The 26,837-nt window shown below is 35.8% G+C and overlaps 1 protein-coding gene across 7 annotated transcripts in view; it reads right to left on the bottom strand.

Annotated features, from left to right (window-relative positions):
- The window catches only part of NIPBL (NIPBL cohesin loading factor), a 161,611-nt gene that overhangs the window by 76,808 nt on the left and 57,966 nt on the right, over window positions 1–26,837 (bottom strand). For all 7 annotated transcript variants that reach the window (XM_075727004.1, XM_075727005.1, XM_075727006.1 and 4 more), the window contains exons 2-8: window positions 23,542–23,685; window positions 20,631–20,796; window positions 19,313–19,443; window positions 13,310–13,409; window positions 11,523–11,674; window positions 10,311–10,471; window positions 6,988–7,081 (exon numbers count right to left, since the gene is read on the bottom strand). In XM_075727004.1, coding sequence (XP_075583119.1) covers window positions 6,988–7,081; window positions 10,311–10,471; window positions 11,523–11,674; window positions 13,310–13,409; window positions 19,313–19,443; window positions 20,631–20,796; window positions 23,542–23,605 — 868 coding nt within the window. In that variant the 5' untranslated portion in view covers window positions 23,606–23,685. The remainder of the gene's footprint in view (window positions 1–6,987; window positions 7,082–10,310; window positions 10,472–11,522; window positions 11,675–13,309; window positions 13,410–19,312; window positions 19,444–20,630; window positions 20,797–23,541; window positions 23,686–26,837) is intronic.

Genomic DNA, 26,837 nt, shown 5'->3' with positions numbered 1-26,837 from the left:
GAAGTCAGTCTGGAATATTTCCTATGGGAGAAGGCTTGAGCCATTATATGTCTCAGAACAAAGCTCTTGCAAGACTTGTTGATAGCAGAAGAAATGGTTTTGTGGAAAGAATACACAGACAAACAGGTATGATCTGTTTGCTGAACCAGTTAAGATTCCAAGGTTGAGAAGGCCTGTTCTACAAAATTCTGTCAATGTAGTAAATCATATGATGATCTTTGGAAATGATCTTTGGGAATGAACTGAATTTCAGAATATTCTTTTAGAACAGACAAATATGTAGGCAGCTTTTGTGTCTAAATCTAGGGCTGTGCGGTAATTCAGGAGGAAAAAAAATCTGACTTCATGTAGTTGATCTTCCACAGTATCAGTGAAAGAATTTCGTGCAATCTCTTTTTATATGGCAGGAATATGTAAAACTTGTGAGATAAGAAGAGATTCTCTACCAATTTAGCAAGATCATTGTATCATTACTGAACAGCAAATACTGATGGTCAACCAGGTAACACCAAATGTAGCTGAGAAGCAGGTAACATCAACAGGAAATAAGGCCTTTACAGAGAACAAATACACCCATCAACAATACCTCCACAGTCTTTCAGTAACAGTCATCATGACCACCCATGATGATCCTGGGACTGGTTCTCTAAATTAATTAGTTTTCCTACTGATTCCTAGTGGTAGATGGCACTGAGTATGGAAGAAGTTTTATCAACTGCTGTAGCAATTTGTAAACACCTTTTTTCTGTGATTCTTGACTGATTTCATATCAAATCGTTTATAATGCAAGCAACTATAAAATGCATGGCATTGACAGTGACTTAGCCTTCTTAAAAATGTAAAGTTTCAAAATCACTTGTTTGTTTACCCCTGGAATGGCTTCACTTGCTCACTGTGCATCAGCAACTTGGGTAGCAAAGAAATAAGCTTCTGTCCAGAAGGCTGCACACATCACTGACACCTCCATCTTACTGTTTTTGTCTGCATACTTTGTCATCGCACCACAGTACTCGCATCTTATTTAAGCATTCATGATACTTTCTCTGATCATCTCTGAGCCTCTTCAGAGAAAAGACCACTTGCCTTTCAAAGCTGATGCACCCAAGTCACACCACTGACCACAGTCTTTGTTGTGATCCACATTGTTAAAAAACAACTATTAAGGTTACCAGGAACTTAGGATTCACACGTTTTACAGAATTTTAAAGGATTATTAGTTTTCCACTTGCACAACAACAGCTTCCAAAGGGTCACTCAAAACAGTATCTTCATATTCCTTCAACTCCCTTGCAAGTAAAGGTTCCCAGATGTTGACAGAAATTCTGTCACCCATCCTACACCTTCTTTTCCCAGAAGTACCATTCCCTATGCATGAAAGCTGGAAAAAACTGCTAGTGAAGAAATGAAGACTAATGTCTAATACTTGGTTCATAGCACATTGGAGAGAAACTTCAGGAACATTCAAGTGCTACACCATTTTAATTCCATAGCAAAGTGATCCTCGAGACTCCAGTGGGTACCAAATTGTACAAACCTGGACATAGCATTCCAGACTTTTTACTGGAAAAGTCTTTGGAAAGAGAGGCTTTAAGGAATGCATATGCGCTATATGTGGATTATTAGACTTCACATCTGAGTAATTATACTACAAACAAGTTCATAAAAGCAGAAGCTGGAGAAGGAGGAAAGAACCACAGCATCCGTATTGCATTCATACTGACGTCTGCTGGAAAACCTAAGAACCTGGTCATGACAGAACCTGAGGAACACACTACTGAGGAACTACTACATACTGCCAAAGATTTTAAGAGACTGCAGTTACAATATGTAAATGGAATTGTCTAATTTTTTTATTTACTATGATCCTATTTACCACTCTTACATAAATGGAATGCTTTCATGAAGATGGAATCAGATAAATTCACCCTGGAACTCTGGCTAAATCAATCTCAGAATTGGTAATCATCGTCTTGAGAATTTCTGCCTCCAGCAGACTCAAAAAAGGAAAACCAGTCCCTTCAAAGGGATGGTAATGGATTGCCCAGAGTATTATACATAGTCTGTATGATTTAAGTACATACTAGAAGAACAATTCCTCTGTAAGGATTGAGATAATAACAAAGAGGTAGTATTCCAAAGCAAATTTTTAAGAATAAGTATCATCAAATCAAAATAATTTTATTCTGTAAAGCAGTAGGCCTTGTGGATTAAAGAGAACCAAATGCTGTATCTGGACTTTAGCATAGCTTTCTGTATAGCTTCTCATAACATTTTCACTAACAAGCTGAGGAAGTATGGTCTAGACAAAAATACTGTAAGATTACACTATATCCTCTTGCAAAACTGTGTTCATAGACTTTGAATTGTTCTTGGTAAAAATGGATGAATGGAGTATAGGTGAACAAGTGCAGCTTTCCAGAGCACTGTCTTAAGAATAGTAGCTTAAAATATTTGTCATTAATAACTTCTCGTGTAACAGAATTAGAGAGTGTTTTATTAATGTAAAGACCATAACAGCTTTTGGTATTGAGTCTTTGAGAGAGGGGCCCACAACCGCTTTTAAAAACAGAATTAAAAATTACAATTTTCTAGACTAATTTGAATAACCTTTTCAAACAAAAGAAATTCAGTGAGAAGCAGCACAAACTTTTTATTCATCGGAGAAAGAACAATTATAACAACATGAGAGGAAGATAGATAAGCTCTACAGAAAGCAATACGTTTAAAACAACTTTAAATATGAATCTAAGTTATCAGCAAAGAGCAGCTATACTCTCAGATACAACAGTAGTATCATACAAAGTCATCTACAGTACTTTTCTGACTAGTCATTCTTCTAAGTCTTCAAATAGAGTTGTATCTTTGACTTAGGACAGTACAACATCAAGACAAATGCAGACCAATTAGAATTCAGAAAAAAACATCAAAGACAATTAGAAGTTCAGAAATGATGGCTTATGCAAAGATGATAGAAAGAAACTGCGCTGTTCAGTCTGTAGAAGATTAGATTAGTGCAAGACAAGGTAACATTCTCTGATACATAAATGACTGCTACAAAAAAAGGACGTGAATTGTTTTTCTTTGCCCATTGGGCAAGAAGTCAAGAAGCGTCATGCCTAACTGCAACAAAAATGATTCACGCTAAGCATCAGGAGAAAAGCTTTCTAGAACTAAGAATCTGAACAGGTTGCATGGCAAGAGTAAGGAAACTCCATTACTGACATTTTAACAAAAAAAAAAAAAAAATAGATGGAAGTTATTGGGAATGATACTGGTACAGCTCATCCAACATGAGGGTAAGAAGATGGGAAGTGCCAAAGTCCTTTCCTGCTGTATTGTCTAAAATTACACAGAATCTTCCTCTGGAAATCTTCCCAAGTTTTGTACTAGATATAAAGAAATTATTACTTATTTTGATTAACAGACAACGTTGACATTTGTTTTCAAAGAGCCTACCTTAATTTAAAATTCTAACTTAAAGGGATAGCATATGAGACAGGCAAAGAAGAAGATACATTTGAGAGATTTGTAGGGACAGACTGGATTCACTTTCCACACACTCTTTCAATAGTTTTCAGGGAAGAGTCCCACCACTTCCTTCAGAGCTTCAAATGCCTCATAAAAAACTCAGCTTTGGCTGTTCTAGCTTAGAACTGCTGTATTCAGAAACATCTTTGTATAAAAAATTAAGACTTGAGGAAAGAAACAAGAATGAATGTTTATTTTGGCCCTGTGAGGAAAAAATACATTTCTTTCACCTTTCTTTTGAAGGAGAGAGGGTGAGATCATTATTTTTCTTAACAAGTACCTTTGAGAGCACGGAAGTCTGTACTACAGATTTGAGAAGATTCCTAATTCTTCTTGCCACCCACTATACATTCAGAGACCAGTGTAGAGGAGTCTCTTTGGAGAAGTCCCATAAATCCCTAAGAAAATAAAAGTAACCTTTCCAAATTATTCAGAAAATAATCAAATACCCATTAACAATTTCTGGAGGGAATTTCTGGAAAAGAGTGCAAAGTGATATAGTTTCATAATGGCTATTGCTAGTCCTTACAGATGTTTTCCAAGAAGTTTAGGAAACTGTATGGAAACAGGACTGTAAATTATATGAACTCTTCTCTTTGGAAAGCAATGGACTAAAAACATTGTGGAAGGCTTTCCTTTATATAGATCTTTAGAAGTTGTCTTAAATAAAAAAAAAAAAAAATCTTTTCTGAAGGTTCAAGAGCAGTGGGAAAGTAGAACAAATGGATAAAGGATTTTGATGAGTAATCGATCTTGGGTAATGGAACCACAGAATATTTTATGGGATCAAAAAAAGGAAAATATTCCATGTTAATTCTTCATAGATGAATTCACAGAAATGAACTTTTTAAGAAAGTAGATGCAGTAACAGATGATAGCATGAAAGCAGAGCCATTAGTCTGTTTGCATACCTACAAATATAATATTTACATAAAAAAGAAAGGATAAAGACCAGCCTAGGACTTCTGGGTAAAACTTCAGCTGCTCTGGTACTTTTACTGGAGCAGAAGTGAAACAAAGGTTTCTGTAACAGAGGAATTTTACTCCACTGAGTAAGTGACTAACCAACCAAAATAACAAATACAACTTCTGCCATCTCTCAAATATTTGCCTGAGTTGCAAACAAAACTTCTTCCTCATTCAGGTTCTGTCAGACAGCTACATTCAGTCTTAAAGTAATTCAGGACTCTGCAATAACATTCTCCAAGTCTCCCGAAGTCCTTGCTACTTTCATGCCAAAAGTACAGAAATGCAGTCTGTACCCGTACCTTTGGTAGTTGCCTCAAGTTTCTATGTTATGTAAGAAAGCTTAGATATTACAACATCCTTCCTGAGATCTCTCTCTGGACTGATGATGTCTAGTGCCATTCTTTTTGTCCTCCCAATCAAACATTTAAGTATTTTGCTAATTTTCTTTATCAAAGTTTGCAACCTGTCAACCAAACTTTCAAGTGCTAATGAGAGTAGCAACAAAAAGCTCAGCATAGATACTTGCTGTTTGTTCATCACTGGAAAATTCATTAGTACAACTTTCACTCCAAATCACAGACCAAAACCTCACTGTTAGGGATCCCATTTTCTAATTACTGTAACTATCCACACTGTAATTATCCACACCTCCACACATTTCTAAAATATGAGAATAGAGGAAGTAAACACCTGGCAAAATTCTTGCAGCATCAAGAACTGGTTCTCTCAATCAGGGTTCATTAATCTCTTTAGGAAGGCAAAATGGTAGCACCATTAGTAACAGTAATTTCAGTTGTGTGCTTTATCAATGGGAAAAGTAAAGCTAACACACAGGTAAATAAATAAAAAAGCTCCTCTTGCACTTTTTCACCCCCTGTAATGCTGAAACATTACAATCTGAACTGTGCAGTAATCAGATTGTTTTCCGAAATAATCTGAAAAGGTATCCCTTCAAAACGGGGTTCCGAGACAGCCAACTGAAACACCAGCAACTTTTAACAAAAAAAAACCAAACAAACCAAACAAACCTCAAATACTCTTCTGGCTGAGTGGTAATCATGTATCTGAGTGGAAGTAACTTTCATTCACAATGTTGATAAACTGATTAGTTTGACAGAGAGAGAACAACCACCACATCTAATCTTTGCCATTTACACAAGTCTTACAAGTCCTTTAGCACAAGACCTCCTGAAATACTGATGCTGCTGGCCTGCTATTCATGTACTTCTCACTTGCTACTTGAGCCACATTTCTTCTATCACTGTTTACCACAGTATATGTCTACAGAAGATGAACCACAGAAATCATTTAGCAGTCACAGGATCATAGGATAATTCAGTTAAGAAGGGACCTCAGCAGATCTTTAGTCCATCCTCATGCTCAAAGCAGGGTGAGCAAGGCCACATTATGCTTTACCCAAACTGATCTTGAAAACGTCCAAGGACAGAAAATGCATAGATTCTCTGGGCAACCTTTTCCAATGCTTGACTGTGCTGCTAGTGAAAAAGTTTTTCCTTAGACCTAGTTAGAACCTCACATTTCAATTTAAGTTCATTGTATCTCATCCTTCCTCCACAATTCTGAAAAGCCTGACTCAAGTCCACCCCTGCTGAAGACATTTCTTATCCAGGCTGCATAAGGCCAATACCTTCATTTTCTCTGGAATCTCCCCCATCTACTGTTCTCCTTCTCTAGAATCTCCCCCATCTCCTGTTCTCCCTCTACAGCTAACCTGACCATCCAGAAAGACTTGATTTTGTTTCGGGGCTAAAGAGAAGAAAGCACTGTTGCATCTTTCTACTATTGCCATGTAAATATATGAGCACTGGGAAGGTAAATCAGCAAGAATATGCCCAAACCCCTACCTTGCTAAGTCTCATGTATCTCAGTCATTGCTTCTTAGGGATAATATTAAAAACAGCAGTATGCACTCCAGATTTTAGCATAAAGAATTACTTTGAGCAGATTTTTTTCTGTTACCTCTCAACTGACTGACAGTTCATCCTATTCCTTCTCCACAGCTAAGGTTTTCAGGCTTCATTTATGCTATATGTATTGAGTTCATTGAATTACTTTTAATTTCATGTTCTTAAAATTTCATGATTGCAATTAAGACAAGCATTGCATGTAAAAACATTTTTGAGCTGGTTAAGAGTTCAGTACTCGTAATGCTGCCTTTAAACCGTTTCTTACATAGAGCAACTGAAACCATTCTTACAAAGAATTTAATCCTCGTATTGGAAAGGATTTTAAATCGTTCTGTCCTCCATGAATTTGAGCTTTGTTTTGAAGGATGATTAGTCAATTTTTGGACCTTCAGAAATTTCTTCTGGATCAGGGCTCAAAATAATTTTGTATCCAAAACATAGTAACATACTCACTAGTACTATTTGAATACAGAAGTAAGGAGGAATATCTAAATACCTCTTTAAATTCTCTGTTTTTTAAAATTGGGGAAAAATACATTGATATATATGACTGCTAGACTACCTTTAAGGGTTCCATCACTTCCAGCTGGAGAGCAGACTGACTGTGGTGACCTCAAGGAAAAAGATGCAGCATTCCTTATTGAAGGATCACCATCCTAAAGTGACAATGATAAAAAATTAACATTATGAACAAGAACACTTGATAAAATAAAGACTGAAATTAGTACATATACTGATAAAATGGATGGGATAAAAAAGCATATTAGAAAAATATTTATTTACATAAAAATCTTTCTAATTTAACCTATTAGACTACTATACAGGCAATATTCCAAAGCACAATCAGTCCTAAGAAGAATCTATAACCAGAACATGCACACAAAAATAAATCTATGTACATGTCTTCTAGCTAAATAAGCACTTGTGGTTTAGACTAAGATTCCATTTAGGACTTTTTTATTACAAGCATTCATAGTAAAGAACTGAAAAGCAGATACATGACCTCTACACAATACCAACTGAAAGAAATTGAGCATAAAATGGAGATTTTTAAAACAAATTCACCATTTTTTCACTTAACCTACCCTTAAAGCTTATCTAGAATGACATCGTACTTTTACAGTTAAACAAATTAACACTTTGTATCTATATCCTCCAGCATACACACATCAGGACTGAACAAAATCTCTAGCACTCCCATTCCAGCAGCTGAGATAGTCTGGTGTAAAACACAACTGGAGTGACTTTATCTCATTATTTGCCTGTCTTGACAGACAGGAAACAACTCGATGGCAATATGAAGCACTTCCCCAACATGGCAAACAAGTTCTACTGTCTTCTCAGTTTTGCACAGAAGAACCTGCTTCAATGGAATTCGTAATTTCTGACAAACTTCTTCATAATACTAATTACAATGCAATGATGTCCATGCTCTATCTTGAAGAATGTAAATGTGTCTTTTTTACCCCCACACTATCTTACAATTAAGTATGAAACCTGCTATTCAAATTCCCATTTAATATTTTACATAGGTTTTTTCTTTCTTTCATGGAGCCCTCTGCTGGTCACAAGTATACTCATTTAAACTTCTATAGACCAGCAATTCCCATTTTTAGCACTGTTTTTTATACAACATCTATGGAAATGTTTTGGGAAAGAAGAAACTAACAACCCTGATATCTATGAAGAGACAATTTCTATAATTATAAACAAATTATAAACAGTCCATTCTTTTAAAGAGTAAAGTCATACAAAGAAGTCTCCAAAGAACTTCTAATGTTATTTAATCTGTTTCCTAATTAAATTGGTTATTTCAGTAGCTAATATTCTACTGTGGCTTCTATTGAGGTATCTGAATACATGCCATTCTTTCACATAACTTTTTTTTTTCCCCAAACCTGAATTAGCTATCTGATAAATACCTTTTATCTTTTTTACCAATTTCAACCCAATTAATAAAATGTTAGAAAGCTCAACTCTAATTACGTTTTTACATGTCTGTATGAAAAAAATCAGCAGCCAGTAGTACATTAGAAAGCTAAATTGGCATTTCAAGGAGATAGAAGCCTACATATATAGGAAAGGACACACTCCCTCTGACAATGTCCAAATAGCCAATTTCCACATGCATAGCCACAGACTAGACAGTGTACATGTTCCGCCTTGTGAAGGCGTAGTCGACACTGCTTAGGCAAAAGGAAAGAGTTCGAAATTTAGAGACTGAAGGTGCTTACAAGTCAAAGAATATAAATCCGTAACAAAACAGATTTCATCAGTTTCACTATCCACAAGCACTTAGAAAACAATTCTATTAGATTTTTTTTTTCCCTCCCACAGGACAATGAACCTAAAACTCATGCTGTGCTATTAATTACACGTATTTTTGCAACAGTGCTTGCAAAAAAAGTTGTTGCCTCATGTGAGGAAAGACTCATGTGCAAAGAAATCTAATATTCAGATTCAACACAATAAAAAGAACTATCTTAAACTTATATGTTGTTATTGTAAGTCAAAGTGAATTAATTTCCTGATGAGTTACTCATTTATCTACTACAGTGAAATTATGGAGCTGATTTTTTTCAAACCTGACTTATCTTTGACTTGTAATAAATCTCAAAAAAACCAATAAAATACTGAAAAGAGCTTAGTAACTTTTTAGCATATATGTTTTATTAGGACAGGAGAGGTTCTCTACCCATGATTGCCACGGATGTAGGCAAAGGTGACTTTTATTAAATTAACTAAACAGACTAACTAGGTAGATGACCTTTCAGGTACACATGCCATTCCCACCAGAGCTGACAAATTTTCAGAAGTGCTTGTTTACGGTTTCCTAGTTCAGAGCTTCATCAAATGGTGATATGTAAGCACAAACTTATATTCTAGAATGCTCTTAAGTTTACCAAAAAATCGTCCTTAAAGTGTATGTGTACTCTACTGTATTAATCCTGACAAGGGATTTATGGAGCCTGGTGTTAATAGCACACTTGTTGAACACAACACTTTCTGCTTCCACAAGCTATTTTAGGAAGACAAGAGTCACGCTCAATAAAACACACATGCAATCACAAAAAAAAAAAGAAAGCCTGCTTGCCACCAGGTGTTGATGAAAAAATAAAACTGAAACTTAAGTGAGCTGTTAAAAGAATCTGTTAAGCGCTGTGTGCCAAACTTGTAAAGAAGAATCCCAACAAGCTTCAACTACAGGATGAGATGCTCATTAAGAGGAAAATTAATCAGCAGTTAAAAAAAAAAAAGTGGGAGCAATTTGTATTTTTTCTTTTTTCCTTTAGATTCAAGATTTCAGAAGGGGTTTCTCTCACATGAAATAAAGTCACTAAGTGAAAACTTCTTACAAATAAACCAGGCAATAAAAGCACATAGTAGACCAGTAAGAGAAAACGTCCATATGAACTCTTGCCTTTGACAACACTACTATATTACCCAATAGGTTATTCAAATATATCAAGTCTAATTAACAGCTGCAGGGATCTTCAGGGAGACAAGTTAACTATGCACCTATTTAGAATCTAGTATTGTTTGCATCAACATATTGCTACACTAGTCGTAGAGACACTCTACTATTTCTTTAAAATAAACTCACATATAAGATCATGTGAAGTTTTTTTACTTTTCCTAATTTCATCAGAATGAATGTTACAAACACTTCCAATGGAAAGAGAGATCTAGAAAAAATTAGATCTCAACACATTAAAGTTGCACGGTTGAGTGTACACATCTGAAACTGAAATATATTTTCAGTGGTTTTATACATCAACAACAACAAAACAGTAAAATATCTGACTTCTAAGGCAGCTGACCACATAGTTGCTTTATCATAGTAAATATTTGCTTTACCATAATAAACTGATTTAGGTAACATACATCACTACTTAGTCTGTGCACCATCTGTAGGTAGTCTTCATTTGAGCCATGTCTAGAATTATCAGCATGATGATTAGCTGAATTTCCAGACAATTGACTTGAAACTTTATTTTCATGGAGATTCCTCATCCCAGCTGTGACAATGGGACTGGATACTGAAGCTGAAATACAAAAAATGTTAAGTAACTATAAGTAACTATATGATATATGCACACACTTGTTAACTCTTAAATTCAGAGAAAGCACCATATAACAGTGGATATTAATGAGTTGGATGCACAAGGTCTGGAATCTGAACAAGAATCCAGCTTTTTGACTGAATCCTTTTGCCACAAATACCTTGAATAAGATATCTAAGATATTAATTTTCAAGAGGATTTAAAACCTAAATTCCATGTACAGATTAGCCAAGTTTCTCTCCACATCTATCCTAACCATCATCAGTATTATATTCTTACTGGTTATACAAAACTTTGTTTTATTCTACATAATTTGTATTCACTACCTTTAGTAACTTCCAAGGTACTCATGAGACATACAACATTACATACAGAACAGCTATATATATTCTAAGCACAATGCTAAACTTTAAGAACAAATGATTTAAAAGAATACAGTGGGAATTCTACTTACCAACAAAAAATGCCTAGATACTTTAACAGAATTTATGTCGTTCAAGACTGTTTTTAGAAAAGGGAAGAATAAAGAAATCCATTCATTCCAGAGGTCGTCTTTGCCAGTTACTGCATACCTTGAGCATAAAATTCTAGCCAGCTTAGAATTAATCTAGTTGACACTACAAAAGTTTGGTAAGGCTAAATAAGCTGGCAGGAAAACTTATGTTACATTGGCAAAAACAAGGTTTTCACTAGCGCAGATAAATGACGGCCATAGCTAACAAATAAAAGGTTTTCGTTTTGATTTTTTTCTATTGTCATGTATACATGACAACTATGCAAAATGGGTGTACATAGGGTAGCAATGCAACAGGAACATGTGTTTTACTTTTTCTTCTTCCCTTTTATTTTTTTTTAAATAAAGTACATATGATTACACTGTACAGTCAGGAAAGCAAAGTTTAAACATACCTGCCAACTCAAAGATTTGCATTAAGCTTGTGACTCCTTCAAAGAAATTAAAAAGCCATGAAACATGCACATGAAGGTAAAGCTGACATGAGATAGGAGAATAAAACAAACATCACAGACTTACCTTGCTGCATCTGAGGATGTGGTGTATAACTTGGAGGATGTGAATATGGCATGTATCCTGCAGGGCTTTGAGGAGCATATGGACTAGGCACTGGACTGTTCTGTTGTGCCAAAAATCTGTTACCAGAGCTTGTCTGTGGTGGCACAAACCGGCTAAAAATAAAATAAAGTTTTTTAAAGTTGGGAAAGCAAATTTAGACAAATTTATTGTTTCTTTTGGAATATTATACGTTCAGAACACTACAAGTTCCGTAAGATACAAAATTCCAACACAATCAAGAATCTCCCACAAAAGCAGTACTTTAAGCTATCTATATCTTCCCAACTTCAATTATTACTTAAAGAGTCATAGCTTAGGTACTGCATTAGTAGAAGTAAAGATCAGAATAAAAAGCATTCATAAGACCTCCACCTAGGAAAAGGAAACAATGACACAAATATGTACTAAAACAAGATCTGCAATTTCCAAAAGTTAGTCCTAGAAGTTTGAATGAAAATGACAGCTAAGTTATAATTAACAACTAGGTCACTAGGATTAACAAGGAGCCATCTACTCTAAGTAAGATTTTTCCAGGAAGATTTCAAAGAACTTCATCCAACAGAACTATACTGCCAAGATACAGGAATGTGACAGGCAGTTAGGTAGACCTGACCCAAAGTCCACTGAATACAACTTATTCTTTCACTGGCTTTATCTTAGACTGATCCTACAGATAGGAAGCCATAAAAATAATATAGGCTTGTGATAATAATACATGCACATTATAATTTACATTCTTATATGAGCTTTTCAAAATAAAAATAAACCAAATAGATACTTCAGAAAGTACATGACACACATCCATAACCACCAGTTCTAGATAGCAACTTTATGAAGGTAAGCTTCCGTAGAAAGAAATAGCAAAGTATTTAAGACAAGGATTTTGCAAGGATTTTGAGAAGACTTTGTAATATTCATGGTAATATTCACAATTCAAAAAACCTTCTTCAATATCCTTTTAGATATAAAAGTTAGAAATTGTACTGGGTTTTGTGCAGAGCATTTCATTTGCCAAAACAATTACAGTAACTTGAAGTTCTATGTGAAATAATTTTATTTTAATAATGGTATCTAGTAACTGAAGATTAAATCTGCTAAAGCCCAGTAACTGGGTTGAAACTACATGCAGAACTCTTTCCTCCAGTCCAGAGTACTTTATTACACTAAAAAAGGCCTGGATTATAGGTACATGCTACTTGCCAACACTCAAAATTTTAAAAAAGAACCAGAAAGTTGATGACGATGCTGCTGGAAGACTGGCCAAACTACTGGGCCTTTCCTCCTCTGAGTAACCTTTTGTGTAACTGCTACAGCAGTAGTTCATGCTTTTAACAAGCCTTCTTTATCACCCTTCTGTCACACTGGTAATGTTATACATGCTGGAACACATTAGCCTCTTCTCTCCTATCCTCCTGCCACTAGCTGCAGTCTCCGCCACAGGTAGAAAACAGCTGGAGCAGTGGCAGGAGGCAGGGGGACTCCTTAAGGAGGAAAGAAAGTTGGCCAAAATTATGGGAGGGAGAGAGTGCGAAGAATCGTGACTAATCCTTAGAATACAAGGATTAATTCACTGACAGAAAGATGTTACTTTGCCAGCTGAAGAAACTCACCCTGCTGTCAGACAAATGCAAAATTTGTCTTGACACTGATCACCTTCCACTCACATACTTGCAAAAAGAATTGACTGTCACTGTAGGAAGAATTTGCAGTTTGCTGCCCCTCCCATCCCTTTTAAAAGAAAGCATTACCTGGAAGGGCTATGTGAGATAGTGGTTTGTTGATAATTGGAAGATGCAGGACTACCACGCATGGAATTCTGAGAAATATTAAACTGTGACATCATCATCCCTATTAAAAAGAAGATAGCAGCATTACTTTATATACATTTCCTTTTTAATCAATGAAGTATCTCATTTCAGAAATTATTATATACAAAGAGATTATAAACTTTACAGACATTAACATCATCTACCCACAACTCTTAGAAAACATCAGAAATGACGGATTCCACGTAAGATGTCCGTTTTACATCATGACATAAAAAAAAAGTTCCCTAAGGCCGTGTCAGTTCAGTTATAAATATTAACAGTAGTTCCTTCCTCTGTTCTGTAGAGCTTCCCAAGCCAAAACCTACTAGTAAATAGAAACATTTTATAACAGGACATATATTCCACACCCCAGGCTGGTGTGTACAGTACTCATTGTGCCAATAAGTAAAAAATTTGGAAACTTCACATGTCAGAAGAACACAGAAAATTTATCTCCCATTTTTAGAGCACGTACAGCAAACAATCATCTCAGGCTGAGTGCTACAAGATATTCCCACTGCTCCCATAATGCCTTACTGGTTTGTTTCTACCCAGAGACAAAAGCTTTCTATTCCACCTCCACTACACTTGTAAGGAATGATATCAAAGAAGGTGCTGAAGTATTTCAATTGCAAAGCAGAACCAATATCCCAATTGTAAGCTCCCACAGCCTGTAGATCCCCCCAATCATGCTTTGGAAATTCAGGAGTTGTACCAGCTGGCAAGCCACAAGTACCAATGTGCTTGAAACTAGCTAATTTAAGAGGCATTTTTAATAATTTGCTTTAACTTTCAGTCAGCCCTGAAGGGGTCAGGCCGTTGGACTAGATGATCATTGTAGGTCCCTTCCAAATGAAATATGCTATTCTATTCTATTCTAACTTGTATCATTATTAGGGAGAATTTAAAAGAATCTTTTTCTTCCTTTCTTTGATACAGGTATCCCTAAGAACAGCATGGCACTGGAAGTTGAAGTGATGCAGAAACACAAAAACTTAAATTAATTTTAAGTTATTTTAATGACGGAATTGAATGTCTTGCAGCTAAAACAGTGTCAGAATTTACTTGCACACTGCAGCTTGGGAAGCCACAGCAAGTGATCCACAGCCGTGGGTAAAAGCACATCAGTAGTACAAATATTTTAAACCAAACATTAGACATAAGGCTGAGAGAAGTCCCCGATCCAGGGTGTTTGGGAATCAATCCTTCAATTGCTATTACCGATTTCAATTACTGCAATATTCACACAAGCAAAACTAGTTTCAGAAATCCTCCCTGTCACCCTCTTTTCTCTTCCCCTCTCCCCAGCAGAGATGTGATAATCCGCCAGGAATGCAGCCGTTACTACCTCCTGGTAGGTGTGAAGTGCTGCATTCCAAGTACATTAGCACACAAAAACTAGCCCAGAGCAGGAGTGAAAGTCCCATGTTGTGCTGAAAAAAAATCAGAGACCTCCATACTTCAATAAAGAGGGCATTTCGTTGCCCCGAGTAACAGAAGAGGACTCCCCAACTCCTGCAAAATTTGCTTAAATGGGCACCGGTTGCCTTGCATAGAGGCAAGTGAGGAGGAACCTCCAGGGGGTTTGTGTTGGAGACAGCACCCATGGTGCCCACTGCCCACTCACCTCTCACTGCCACTCTCAACGCAGCTAGGCACAATATTTCAGTCAAACTACTCACATTCATACTTAACATTCATGTAGGGAATGCTGACAGAATGTGCCCGTATGAGCATGAGCTATACAGATGAAATTTCATTTTATGCTTAAAGCACAGACTGCAGTTTTAAAATACTTTAAAAATATATCTATCTATTTTTTCCTCCCTAAATTTAAAGCACATTTTGAAACACAGATGTGCTGTTTTTTGGTTTAAAAGAATGACAGAAAATACATAAATGAATCCATTCTAAATGACATTTAAACAAACCCTAAAACTATTCTTTGATGAACAGCTCTCACTTCTCCCTCCCTGTTGGGGGGGTGCTGGGGGGAAGGAGGGACATGGAAGGCACAATCTAGGTAACTTGAAAGAAAAAAGAGGGGGGGGGGGGGGGGGGGGACCACCACCAAAACAAACCCAAAAACAACCAACCACCACCACCACCAAAAAAAAACCCTAGCGTCTCTAAAGTTTCCAGGCAGGTAACAGCCTAATAATAACGTAACGAGAAAGAAATAAAAATAAGCCCCCAACATTTAGTCTAAAAAGGAGGTGAGATTAGTCTGTGGCCATTAGCACTAAAATATCTTCTTGCACATTTTTTACATTGTTGTCATATCACTAAGCAGCACATATATGTCTCCACTGTGCATTTCCATGCCTTAAATATTTAAGAATTTCTTTTAAATGCAACCTTGATTTTGAATATTGGCAATATTCAGGTTTGAAAAAAACGTCATCCTAGTAGTAACATTACTAGAATGAGTTTCCTTAACATATACTCCCAGTCTTGACTATAATATTTTTTCTTGGAAAAAAATGATACACATAAATCCATTTTAGCATTCCTACTAAATGCCAAAGAATGCACTACATAAAAATGCAGCTCAAGATCACAGAAAAAATCTTGTACAATTAAACTGTATTACAGCATCATGCATGCTTAAGCTAGGAGTGCTAACCAACAGGTGATTTTTCAGTTAAATATACACTCTTGCTGAAAGTGTACGTATGCAAAGTTTTTCCCTTTTACAGGCACATATGCACTTGAATTCTTGTATAAATGAAAAAAATTATCCAAGTAATTGATGTTTATGGAAAGATGCATAATATTTTAATCCCCCCCAAACGCACAAACTCTGATAAATAGCATAAAGCAAATATCAAGTCCTTTCTGAACCCTACGTGATGCTCTGAATACTAACCTACTGCAATATGCTATTTTAGCTGATTTTCCAACACATATCTGCTGAAAGACAAAGCCAAAGTGTTGAGAAGGAAAAGAGAAAGAATTATTACGAAAACCGACACTAAGTAACATCTGAATTTTAAATATGTAATTATAAAGAAATCCACTTCACTCATACACTATAAGATGCAAGACATAGTAGTTACAAGGTGGCACCCAGAACTTTCTGTGTCATCTGAGGAAAAAGGTCTAGTATAAAAACTAACATTTTGCCCTTGTGCAAAGTTAGGCCTGATGCCGCATGGTGATGTGACTCAGTCTGTGCAGACAACCTGGTAATAGAAAACAGTCTGAAAAATCTAACTAAAAATCTAGTTGAAAAATCTAAGACAAACGAAGACAATTTCAACAATGGGTCTGTTACCAAAAGACAGGGAATAAGAGTTTGAACATTGCTGCTCCATTACCTGAAATGAAATACAGCAGGAAAGGAGAGAGTCGGGGGGTGAGGGGCACCCGCTCAGGACACAAAGCAAAAGAAATGTCCGCATAATACAACCTTCTTACACTATTTGTTCATTGTAACCAAAACTGATTCTTGCTCTAAACTTAGTGTTGAACTACAGATCAGTATGAACTTGGGGAAAAAACATCAGCACAGAACTCTGCTTGTGCAGAATTACCTTACATTCACAGGAATTCAAAATAGAGTATTGAGCTTTCTGAAGATGCCTTTATTTCCTGATAAACTGTACTGAACCAAGAACTTTATGATGTGTTTAATGTAATTCTTCAGCCAGGTGATCTTCCTGTTCTTGCATCAAAAATGAGAGCTAGGAGAAATTAATTTGAGTTCTCTTTGTCCATACTAATGCTGGAACTGACACTCAAGAGATCATGGTGCACAGACCCACCCCAGGCTGAGTATATAGAGAGGGGGACCTGCTGCCTTCGTTTCTTCTCAATTGTGGGTATTACAAATACTGGGTCACAGTACCCAGTGCTGACTTCGCTGCATGCTGGACTCAACAACAAGACGCAAGGACAATATTCAGAAGGAAGACAGTAAGGAAAGCAGAGTAAATGATTTTTAAATACTAGAAAAGACTCTAAATGCCATTCTTCTAGCTGACAAAATGCATTATGTAAGATCTCTACCAAGCCCCCAATTGTTCTGCAAATCATGACTCTACAAGAGATTACAGTATCTGTTCAGAAAGCAGAAGAAAACACAACCTTTGCTGCCCCAACACAACAGTATAGCCTCCTTTGGCCTTGGAGATCTGAATGGGGCATAGTAACAGCTACTAAGGCTACCACAATTTGCCAGCATCCAGCTTAAAGATCCATCTATTTCCAGGTAAGTGTGGCCTTTTTCCATTGAAAATAAAGTCACACTTCACCTAGTTTTTCCAAACACTCATTCCAGGGCCTTCTTCCTCTAAAAATACTTTGTCTACAGCTATGCTTTTTCCCGCCTCTTCCCCCTTTTTTCCAGTTTTCAGATTTCACTCTGACATTGTAATGCTTGCACTCGTACAAGTATTCAGAATTATGTAAAATAAAATTAAATATTCAAGAGAGTTTTAAAGTCTGTTCTCTTCTGGTTCCCTGAAACCACTTTGTTAACTTTACTAAAATAACATCAACTATTCTTTTAAGTTTCATGTTGAATTATTTTTTATTCTGTACTAATACCTTCCTTCAAGCATAGGCCAAAGCACATTACTAAAGACAGAGGTGCTATTATTTCATTAAGGATTACTCTTAACCTATTGAATCAAGCTGCAAAAGTGTTTCTCCCTGTGAAGCACAGAATTGGTAAAGTTAGAAAGAAATTAACTAGCTTTGTCTTCTTTCTTTCAAAAGCCTCTGCTGGAACAGATGATTTCAAAAATGATGTCTCCCTTTTGCACTGGCAAAATATTATTTTACTCGACAAAACTGGTGGGAAAACCCTAATTCAAGTGTATGTTCTTTCTGGGACCACTCTGCAAACAGGACAGTCACAACGCTTCCCACAGCTGGAAAAAATCATACTCTGCCATAGGTACCACTAAACACAGGATCTAGAGACTGTTTTCAGAGCTTAAATTTCAGGATATATGTATCAATGCACTTTCAAGCATTTAGCACTGCCTTTCACATTTTCATTCCAGGAAATTTCTGCCTTCTTTCAAGTACCATTATGTGTTCTGCCCTTAGCAAGTGCTTTTCAAATACTGTACGGCTTTTTACTCACTAGCCGAGATGAATGAACCTAATAATCTCATTTTATTATTTTTCCCCTCCAAAACCACCCTGCACTTCCCTATCCTCTGTGGTCTCCCTCCAGTAACACTTCCATCTACATCTCTACAGTGCTAGCAAAGCTTTATCCTCACACTGCGGAAACTCCGGAAATTCTCCTACTCATTTCATAGGCCGGTATTTACAGAATATACTTCAGGTGCAAGTCTCCAGATCTACAGCTAGAATCTGTCCAATTAATCCATTGCTTTGTCTCTCTCCTTTTTCATCTTTGCTATCTAGCTGCATATCTCACTATACCTCAGAAAAGAATTAGCTGTCAAATACAGTAAAATCTGTAGAGCGTCACAAACTGCTGAGACAAGGAATGGCAGGGACAAGCTGTTCGTTAAGTATGGTTCATTCAACTTTATTTCTTACTCCAAAACTATTAAGAACTACCACTGCAATAATACACTATAATAGTACAGATTTTCAGTAAGATCAAGGCATATTTTTCCAACTTCAATTATTTACTAAGACAAATACATGAACCTAGCTGTAAAGAAATTCACATAAAATTATTTTAAAATAAAATCCAATCACTTACCCTAGAGATAAAACTTTGTAGTGAAATTAAGCATTTTTTTTACAGAAATACCTGTCAGATTTTATTTCCATGCTTATTCTAATACAATTGTTCTTAGAAGATGTCAAGGTACATAACTTTATATCAGTATCAAATACAAGGTAAGGCATAAACATCACAATTGTGCTCTATATATATTTGTGGTTTGTATCAGTCACCTAAACTTACAGAACAACATAAAATGCAATCAATAAATAATCAAAAATCCTTACCGCTTTGTACCCCGTATCTGTTTTGCATGCTTTTCTCCCTGAAAACATTAGGATTCCTTGCCAGGATAGCCTGCAGCAAGACTGGTATATCTCCCTCTGGATCATCACTGCCAAGGTTATCTTTCAACTCTCTGGAATTGTGGAAGTAAGCAAATAAAGAGGCAAATGCATTTTCAAATTATAAGAAACTATGAGTCAAGTAAAAAAGAAAAACACAACTAAAAAAACCCAAAAAAACCAAAACCAAAATGAAAAAGACAATTTACTGTTAAAACATAGAAAAAAACAAGTCTGCAAAGCACTGTTCCCTGCCTCCTTTTTTTTTTCCCCTCCTTTCTTTAAGGAATAGCAGAAGAGGTATTGCTAGTAGTTTTCAAAATTATTTTCTGTTACTAAGCACTCACATATACATGGCTGTCAGTTTCAGACTATTATAAAAAAATTTCTTATGACCACTTTTATATCATGATCTTCTCCATAAAAGAATGCTTTGGCATAACATCAAGAAAAGTATTACTGTAGGAGTGAAAATAACACATGCATGAATGTGTAACATTCAGGTTGCAGCCCAATGCTTTGAGAATCTTTTATTTTAAAAAAGGAAATCGGCATATCTTTGACATCACAGGATTCCCTCTGAACCATAAAAAAAAAAAAAATGTAATGCATTTTCTATAAATGCATCCGTGCTTTCACTTACTGTTTGCTTTGAGGACTTTTAAAAGCTACTTCCATTTGATCAAAATAATTAATTGGAACATGTAGGAAAAAGACAGGGTTGTCAACATAAGACAATTCAAAGGACACCAGGGAAAAGGGGGGGGGGGGGGGGAGGAGAAAAAAAATATAACAAAGAGAAGACATTACCATACTTGCTGGTTCAATTCTTAAAATATTTAAGTTCAATGCCTAATCACAATTGACATGGGTCTTACATGGGTGTCTCAAAAAATTTTCTTTTTGTGTAATTCTGGGTATATAATTTGTCTATGAGCATTATTAACCAAAGCGGAACACAAATGAGTATTGTACAATCAACACCATGAAGTTTCCACTCCTAACTAGCAAGAATGGAATAAGCAGCAAATCTATAAAATAATACCCATAGTTACGCATAAGGGCTGCCGGCACAATTATTAACATTCTGACTGACTGAAACATTTGACTCTCATATAGCAGTCATCTGCTAAGCAAGCCTAACAAAAAACCTGCATGTTCTAGTTTTCAGATTCTCACAAACATCCTTCTCAATCCAATTAATTTTGATTTCAAGGAATAAGGATGGTGATCTGATATAGTTGAAATTCAAAATACATACATGTGATCTGTTGACACCTGATTGAGACTGTGGACGAGCTGTGAAACCAGATTTTCATCCCTGCAAGCCAGAAGGCAGTTCACCTCTTCAGCTATCCGTCCATTGAAAAGCAGGCTTTTTGTTGTTGTAGCAGGTAAAGGTGATGGAAGAGGCAGCTGGTTCAAAACTGTTATCAGAAAACAGAAATTCAGAATCATTTCCTCAAACACAAATACAAATATGGACACCTTCTTACTCCTTCATGTGATTAAGAAAGAAAACTTGACAACTGCATTTAAAAAATAGGGAAGATTTCTGGGTTTTTTTAAATCATGAACACACACACACACAAAGGCTGGACTGTTTTCAACAAAGTAATGCAGTCAAGTCCACAAGTCATACTACCACATTATTGTAAATATTTAACAGTGCTAAGGCAAGTACTATGAATAAAAACATACTTTTAAACATTCCAGAATATTAAGTTATTTAATACATTATGGCAGTTTTCTCTTGGGAGCCAAAAGCATTGATAAAGGAAGGAAATGCAACATCCTTGTATTTGTGTGTAGTACTGTAAGTGCATTGAGCATATACTTTAAGTTTTCTACTTTGATCTTCATATTTAACTAGTGTTCCCACTTTGTATGGTCAGGGTAGATTAAAAAAAAACCAAAACACCAAAACCAAACCACAAACCAAAAAAAACCCCAACCCACCAAAAAACCAAACAACCAATTTAAGCCACTAATTAAATCCTCAGTTTATTCTTCTCTTGTTGTATTTATTTCTATGTAAGTCATCTTCTCAGGAAAAGGCCAGTATCATTGGTTGGTATGATCACTAAAACATCAATTCAGTCAATACACCTATCCACAAATCTTGGTAAAAAGATTTAATGAAAACACCCATCACAGTATTTCAATCAGATTAGAAATGAGCACACTACACTTTCAGAGGGCATTCTTAGGTCTACAGACATAACTACGAAGTGTATCATATAAGAAGCCTTGACCAGATGATTGGCAGAGCTACACAGACAAGAGGAGAGTAAGCCAGAAGAGGCCAAAAAGCTAGCTACATAGAAAATCACCTTCAGGGGTCCACAAGAACAAGCTGACTCTAAACTTCAAGTTCCCAGGCTGATTACAGCTCTGAGCTAAAGGTTTTAACTGAACCACTAGAAACAGCTTCAAAAAAACTACTTAAGTGAAATACACTTTTGGCTCTTTTATATTTTGAAAATCTTCATTACAAAAGGGGGGAGGGGGAAATTTCAGTATTTTTCCCCTTGTGTACTGTATATCATTACTATATTTAGAAATAAATTGCAATTCAAGTAGAAGTATATAATATATTGAAATAGATAGCTTTCATTACTTGCATCAGATTGCCTTGAATGTGCCAGAAACTTGGAAAAATTAGCAAAATCAGCAAAAAATGTTTATTAAAATAGTATAAATTCAGCTAGTTAACCAGCCTACTCTACTGCCTCTAGTCACCACGTCCTCCATGTTTTTAGCACAAGTCTTGCCCATTCCAGTTCCTTCTTTTCACAGATAGAAAAATAAGGTGAAGCAGTTACAAGCCTTTCTCTTTCAGCTGCTCCTGAGTTTCTAAACATCAGATAAATACGACAGATAAAGAAGCAAATGCACCTAACACAAGGGCTAATCCCACCAAAGGTAGTTCAGTGTTTCAAGAAACTCTTATTGCACCAGGAGTCTGGCCAGTGACTTCTGCCAGTTAAGCACTTTGACTTTCTTTAGAACTTTACCTGCAAATACTTAATGCTGGAAAACTGCTCATAGCCCAGAAACATATTATTTACATGCTGATGGTCCATTATTAGACATACATGATGATACATATATGCACATCTAAAGATATAAGCAGCATCTTCCAATTTTGATACTTCAGAAGGACATGAAGAAGTGGGGTTTTTCCTCCAATACATCTGCTTTTCTTACTGTCGGCAATTAAATTCAATTGCTGGGTATATACTTTCAGTGTCTCTTGGAAAGTCTCCAAATTTCAACAGGATAATAATAAAAACAAGAGCTCAGAAGAAGCACCTGGGTCACTGAGTCCAATTATCCTTAGACAGACAACTGAGCTATAATTCTTTCTTAGACTTTATAAACAAGATGCATCTTTGTCCCAACTGCTTTTTATTAGAATAGTTGTTCAAGGACCTCATTATAGTAATAATAAATCTCCTCTTAGTTTACACTAGAAATTTATTTTTCGTCACATTATAACCATTTGGTTTTGTGCCAGTATCAGCTTTAAAGTAAACAGCTGTTTTCTTTTCCTTGGATTTTGTCTTCCTGACATATTTAAAGACAGTACACACACCTCATCTGCTCCTTTCATAGGCTGAACAGCTAAGAAAGAAGATTCATAGATTCAGCTGCTTATTTCCATTGTAGCAGCCATTCTTTGCACCTATTAGAGCAACTTTTTGTACCTTGTCCAAAACTAAGAAGCTAGGTTTCAAGTATATTCAGCATATTCCACAACTCTCTTTAGTTAGTTGAGCATCAGTCTAATCCTCTCTCTCCCTCTTTTCAGCGAAGATGATGAGATGTTTTAGAGAAGCATTTTATGTTTTTCTTTATTTGTGGGGTACCCAGATATGCTACTGAATTATATTCCAAACAAACAATGAATTCCTATATTTTGTTTCAGGTTTCCTTAAGGGTTTTTTTTAACCTACATTTAATTGCATGTTTAAATTAGTATGTTTTGTTCAAATAGATTTTTAAAATACAAGCAGTGACAAAATTAACATTCTTAACGCCAAATCTGATTTTGAACAAATATACCTTCAAGAACAAAAGAGAACTATTTTTAGCATTTTGAAAATGCAGGTATTTACTGAAGAGGTAGAAAAAAGCATAGCAAAGACAAGAAAAACAAGAGTACTTACGGTCTGTAAGACTAGCAATCCCTGCAAGAGTAGTGATGGGAACATGAGGCATATCCCCATTCATCCTGAAGTTCTGGGATAGTAGTGCCTACACAGATATTTTAGTTCAGGTGCCAGCTATCATTACTTCCCATCTCCCACACACTAAAAAAAAAAAAACAAAACAAAACACAAAACAGAAACCAAATTAAAATTCTCAGTTTACTATTTTAGAATTTTAAATTCAGCAACATAAAGGAAACACAGACCATACCCTCAGCTGCATACTAAGTAAATTTTGCCTAGAGTGGGTACATTTTAAATATCAAATGGTATTAAGCAATCAAAAGGCAAGTTTCTGGTCTCAGATGCAGAGCCCTTCACCAGAAAAGATGCAAGATAAGGCAATCAAAAGAAAATTTGCTCAGGTTATACAGTAGCAACTCAAAAACTGTTAACAAAACTTCTGTTAGTTCATACTGCAGTGGACAGCACTTAATGCATAACCAGTTTAAGTAATTAGCTGCTATATTTGCTTCCCAGTTTTGGAGAAGGAGATTTTTTTATTTAAGAGGTGGCTAGCAAAAGCAAAAGGAGTAATTTACAGATGCAAAAATCAAGGAGTAAACAAAGTGACAAATACAAAACCTTAGTATATTTTAAAAGTAGTAGCTATTTAAAAATTGATCTGAAAATAACTCTTTAATATTAAACACTGTCTGGTCAAACTACTACCAGAAACTGTTATCACCCCGTCCACAAAAAGAAGAGGTTTAGCCACCAGTGAACTAGCTCCTTTACTTCCTGTAAAACAGCACACTTTGTATTCAACTACTGAGAAAGGAATTTGTTCATAACTATAAAGATACCAACTGTAACAAAGTCCACACTGCTATAAACAACAACAACAAAAAAAAAACCAAACCCAAAAAGGTCATCACAATAATTTCAACTGCAGTTCCAAAACAACAAAAATTTACAAAGATTACACATTACAATCCACCATTATACTTATGAAATGACAAAAATTGACCATGGTATTCTATGAAGACAAACAAAATAAATTAAAGGAAAGGAATTTGATACATATGTGGCTACCTATTATAGACAGGCACCTGTATTAGCAGTTTGGGAAATGATAAAAAGACTTCTTCTGTAAGCATTTATGTTATCTACTGAAGATGCTGAAATCATGATTTGCTTACGCTTACTTTACAAGCCAACATTTTTTGAGAATTACATATACAATACCTACAAACCAAAATATCAGTCATTTCCTTAGTAATTTTTATCTCATTCTTTCTTATGCCACACTAATGGCAATATATAGGACACCACTGCTAATATGTATCGATTCCAAGCAACACAAGGAAACCAAATGTTTTAAGACTTTTTCCTGCTCAAAGTTTTCATGAACCACTGAAGTTAATTCTTCAAAGTTTCCCTATCTACACACAACTGAATTCTTTGAAAAAAATACCAACACTGAGATTAAACAGAACTGACAATGAGTTGACTTCCTTTGCTGCACCTGCCATAGTCTCATTCTCACCACTAAATTACATTTGTTTATTAAAAATGTAGCACATTACATGTACAGAAATCTAGTTAAGGAAACTGCTACAGATAGATACTCTGCGTGGGTGGTTGTGTTTGGGTTTTTTTAATGCAGGAGAAAAAGCCTTCAAACAAACACCCAGAGCAGTTTCAAACACTACTTGATACTCGAGGTTTTTTACTCGAAATGAATACCAATATACACAGAATTTCAGTGGTTACTTAGTTCCATAAATAAGCAAATTCTTCTTCTAAAAAAAAGAGGACCTAACTTTTCCCACAATAAGTCTGCAACAGCAAACCCACAGGAGCTAACACTTTTAGAATTTTTCATTGAAATGTTAGTAATTAAAGAAATTAAAGAACACCTTTCACACATAAATTATATGTACAATAAAAAGGTCATGTCTGATGATCTCTCCTGACTGAAACTGCATCAAAGCTGACTAAGGCTATGTCACTAGTCAGTATTATTGCAAATCCTGTATGTAACACAGAAACAATGAAAAAACAAGAAAAAGAAAAAACTGTTCACTTTCCCTTCATGATCACCTGGGAAAGCTGTAAACATCAGAGGCTGTCACTACTCATTCAAGTTCTTTCCTGGTATTACTGCCACAATAATTAAATTATACAGATATTCAATGGGAAAAATTCCTCCAAAAACAGACACTTAAATTAGAAACCTTCTCCACAGATACACGGTAAGAAATCTAAACTGGCAAGATCCAGACCTGAGAGTGGAGCAAGTGCAGTGAGCTAGGATGGTCAGGGGAAGAGTAAACTTTCTTTGTAAGAGGTGAGTAGAAGGGGTTGGTTTGTTTAGCTAACAAAACAAAGGTCAAGAGGGGATGTGGTTGCTCTCTCTAAGGCAGTCAAAGAAGGTTACAAAGGAAGAATGCTATAGGGCAATGCTAACAAAACAGTAAATGGGAGCATGAATGCAAGCAAGAAGAAAATCAGAACAGAGCTTCTCACCATCAGAGCTGCCACTTTCTGGAACAGCCTTCCATTAGGAGCAGTAGAGATAAGCAACACCATTACTTTAAAGGTGGATCATACAGATGTTACAGAAGGGACAGGATGTGGTTGCCTGCACCAGCTGGGAACTAAGCACTGCGATTCAAGAAGTCTCTCTCCTACACTACAAGGCTTTCATAAGTATGATGATGTGAGTAAACAGATGAGAGTAAACAAAAGCAAAGAAGAGATTGGTGGGATTAAGTGATGGGATTAGTTTATACAACACACACAATATGAAGAAACCACATAGGAATATCTGGGTCCAAATATTACATCTGTTGTCTTGAGAACAAAATTGCATCTGTTATACAACTGGCAAACAAGGTAGGATTCACTTCCAGAACTAAAGACTGAGATCCAGTGAAACTAGAACTCAAATTTTATGTCACTGAGAACATTAGTAAACTAACTCTTTAAAGGAATTTAAAATATCAAACAGTTAGGGGAAAAAAATTGACAGCTCAAGATGAGATAGGTTCTTTCATACAACACATCAGAACAGCATGCAACAATTAATGGCTTGACTGACAAACAAGTTTTGTTGTGGGTTTTTTTTTCCATTCCCCAACTGTAAGAACAGTTAAAAGTACTACATTGTAGCAGCTCACAATTAGTCAAGAAGAATTAACATTTTTCAATATTTAGAAAATTTTACATCATCAGCTTTGTACCATAGCTATTACTAGTAGTACAGCATTCTTACCTCTACACTGAAAAAATGAAACTTGTTAGTTACA

The sequence above is a fragment of the Pelecanus crispus genome, chromosome Z (assembly GCF_030463565.1).
Source record: "Pelecanus crispus isolate bPelCri1 chromosome Z, bPelCri1.pri, whole genome shotgun sequence".
In the NCBI taxonomy this organism is placed as follows: Eukaryota; Metazoa; Chordata; class Aves; order Pelecaniformes; family Pelecanidae; genus Pelecanus; species Pelecanus crispus.
The sequence above is the reverse complement of the archived record's forward strand: the minus strand, read 5'-3'. Positions and strand labels throughout refer to the sequence as shown.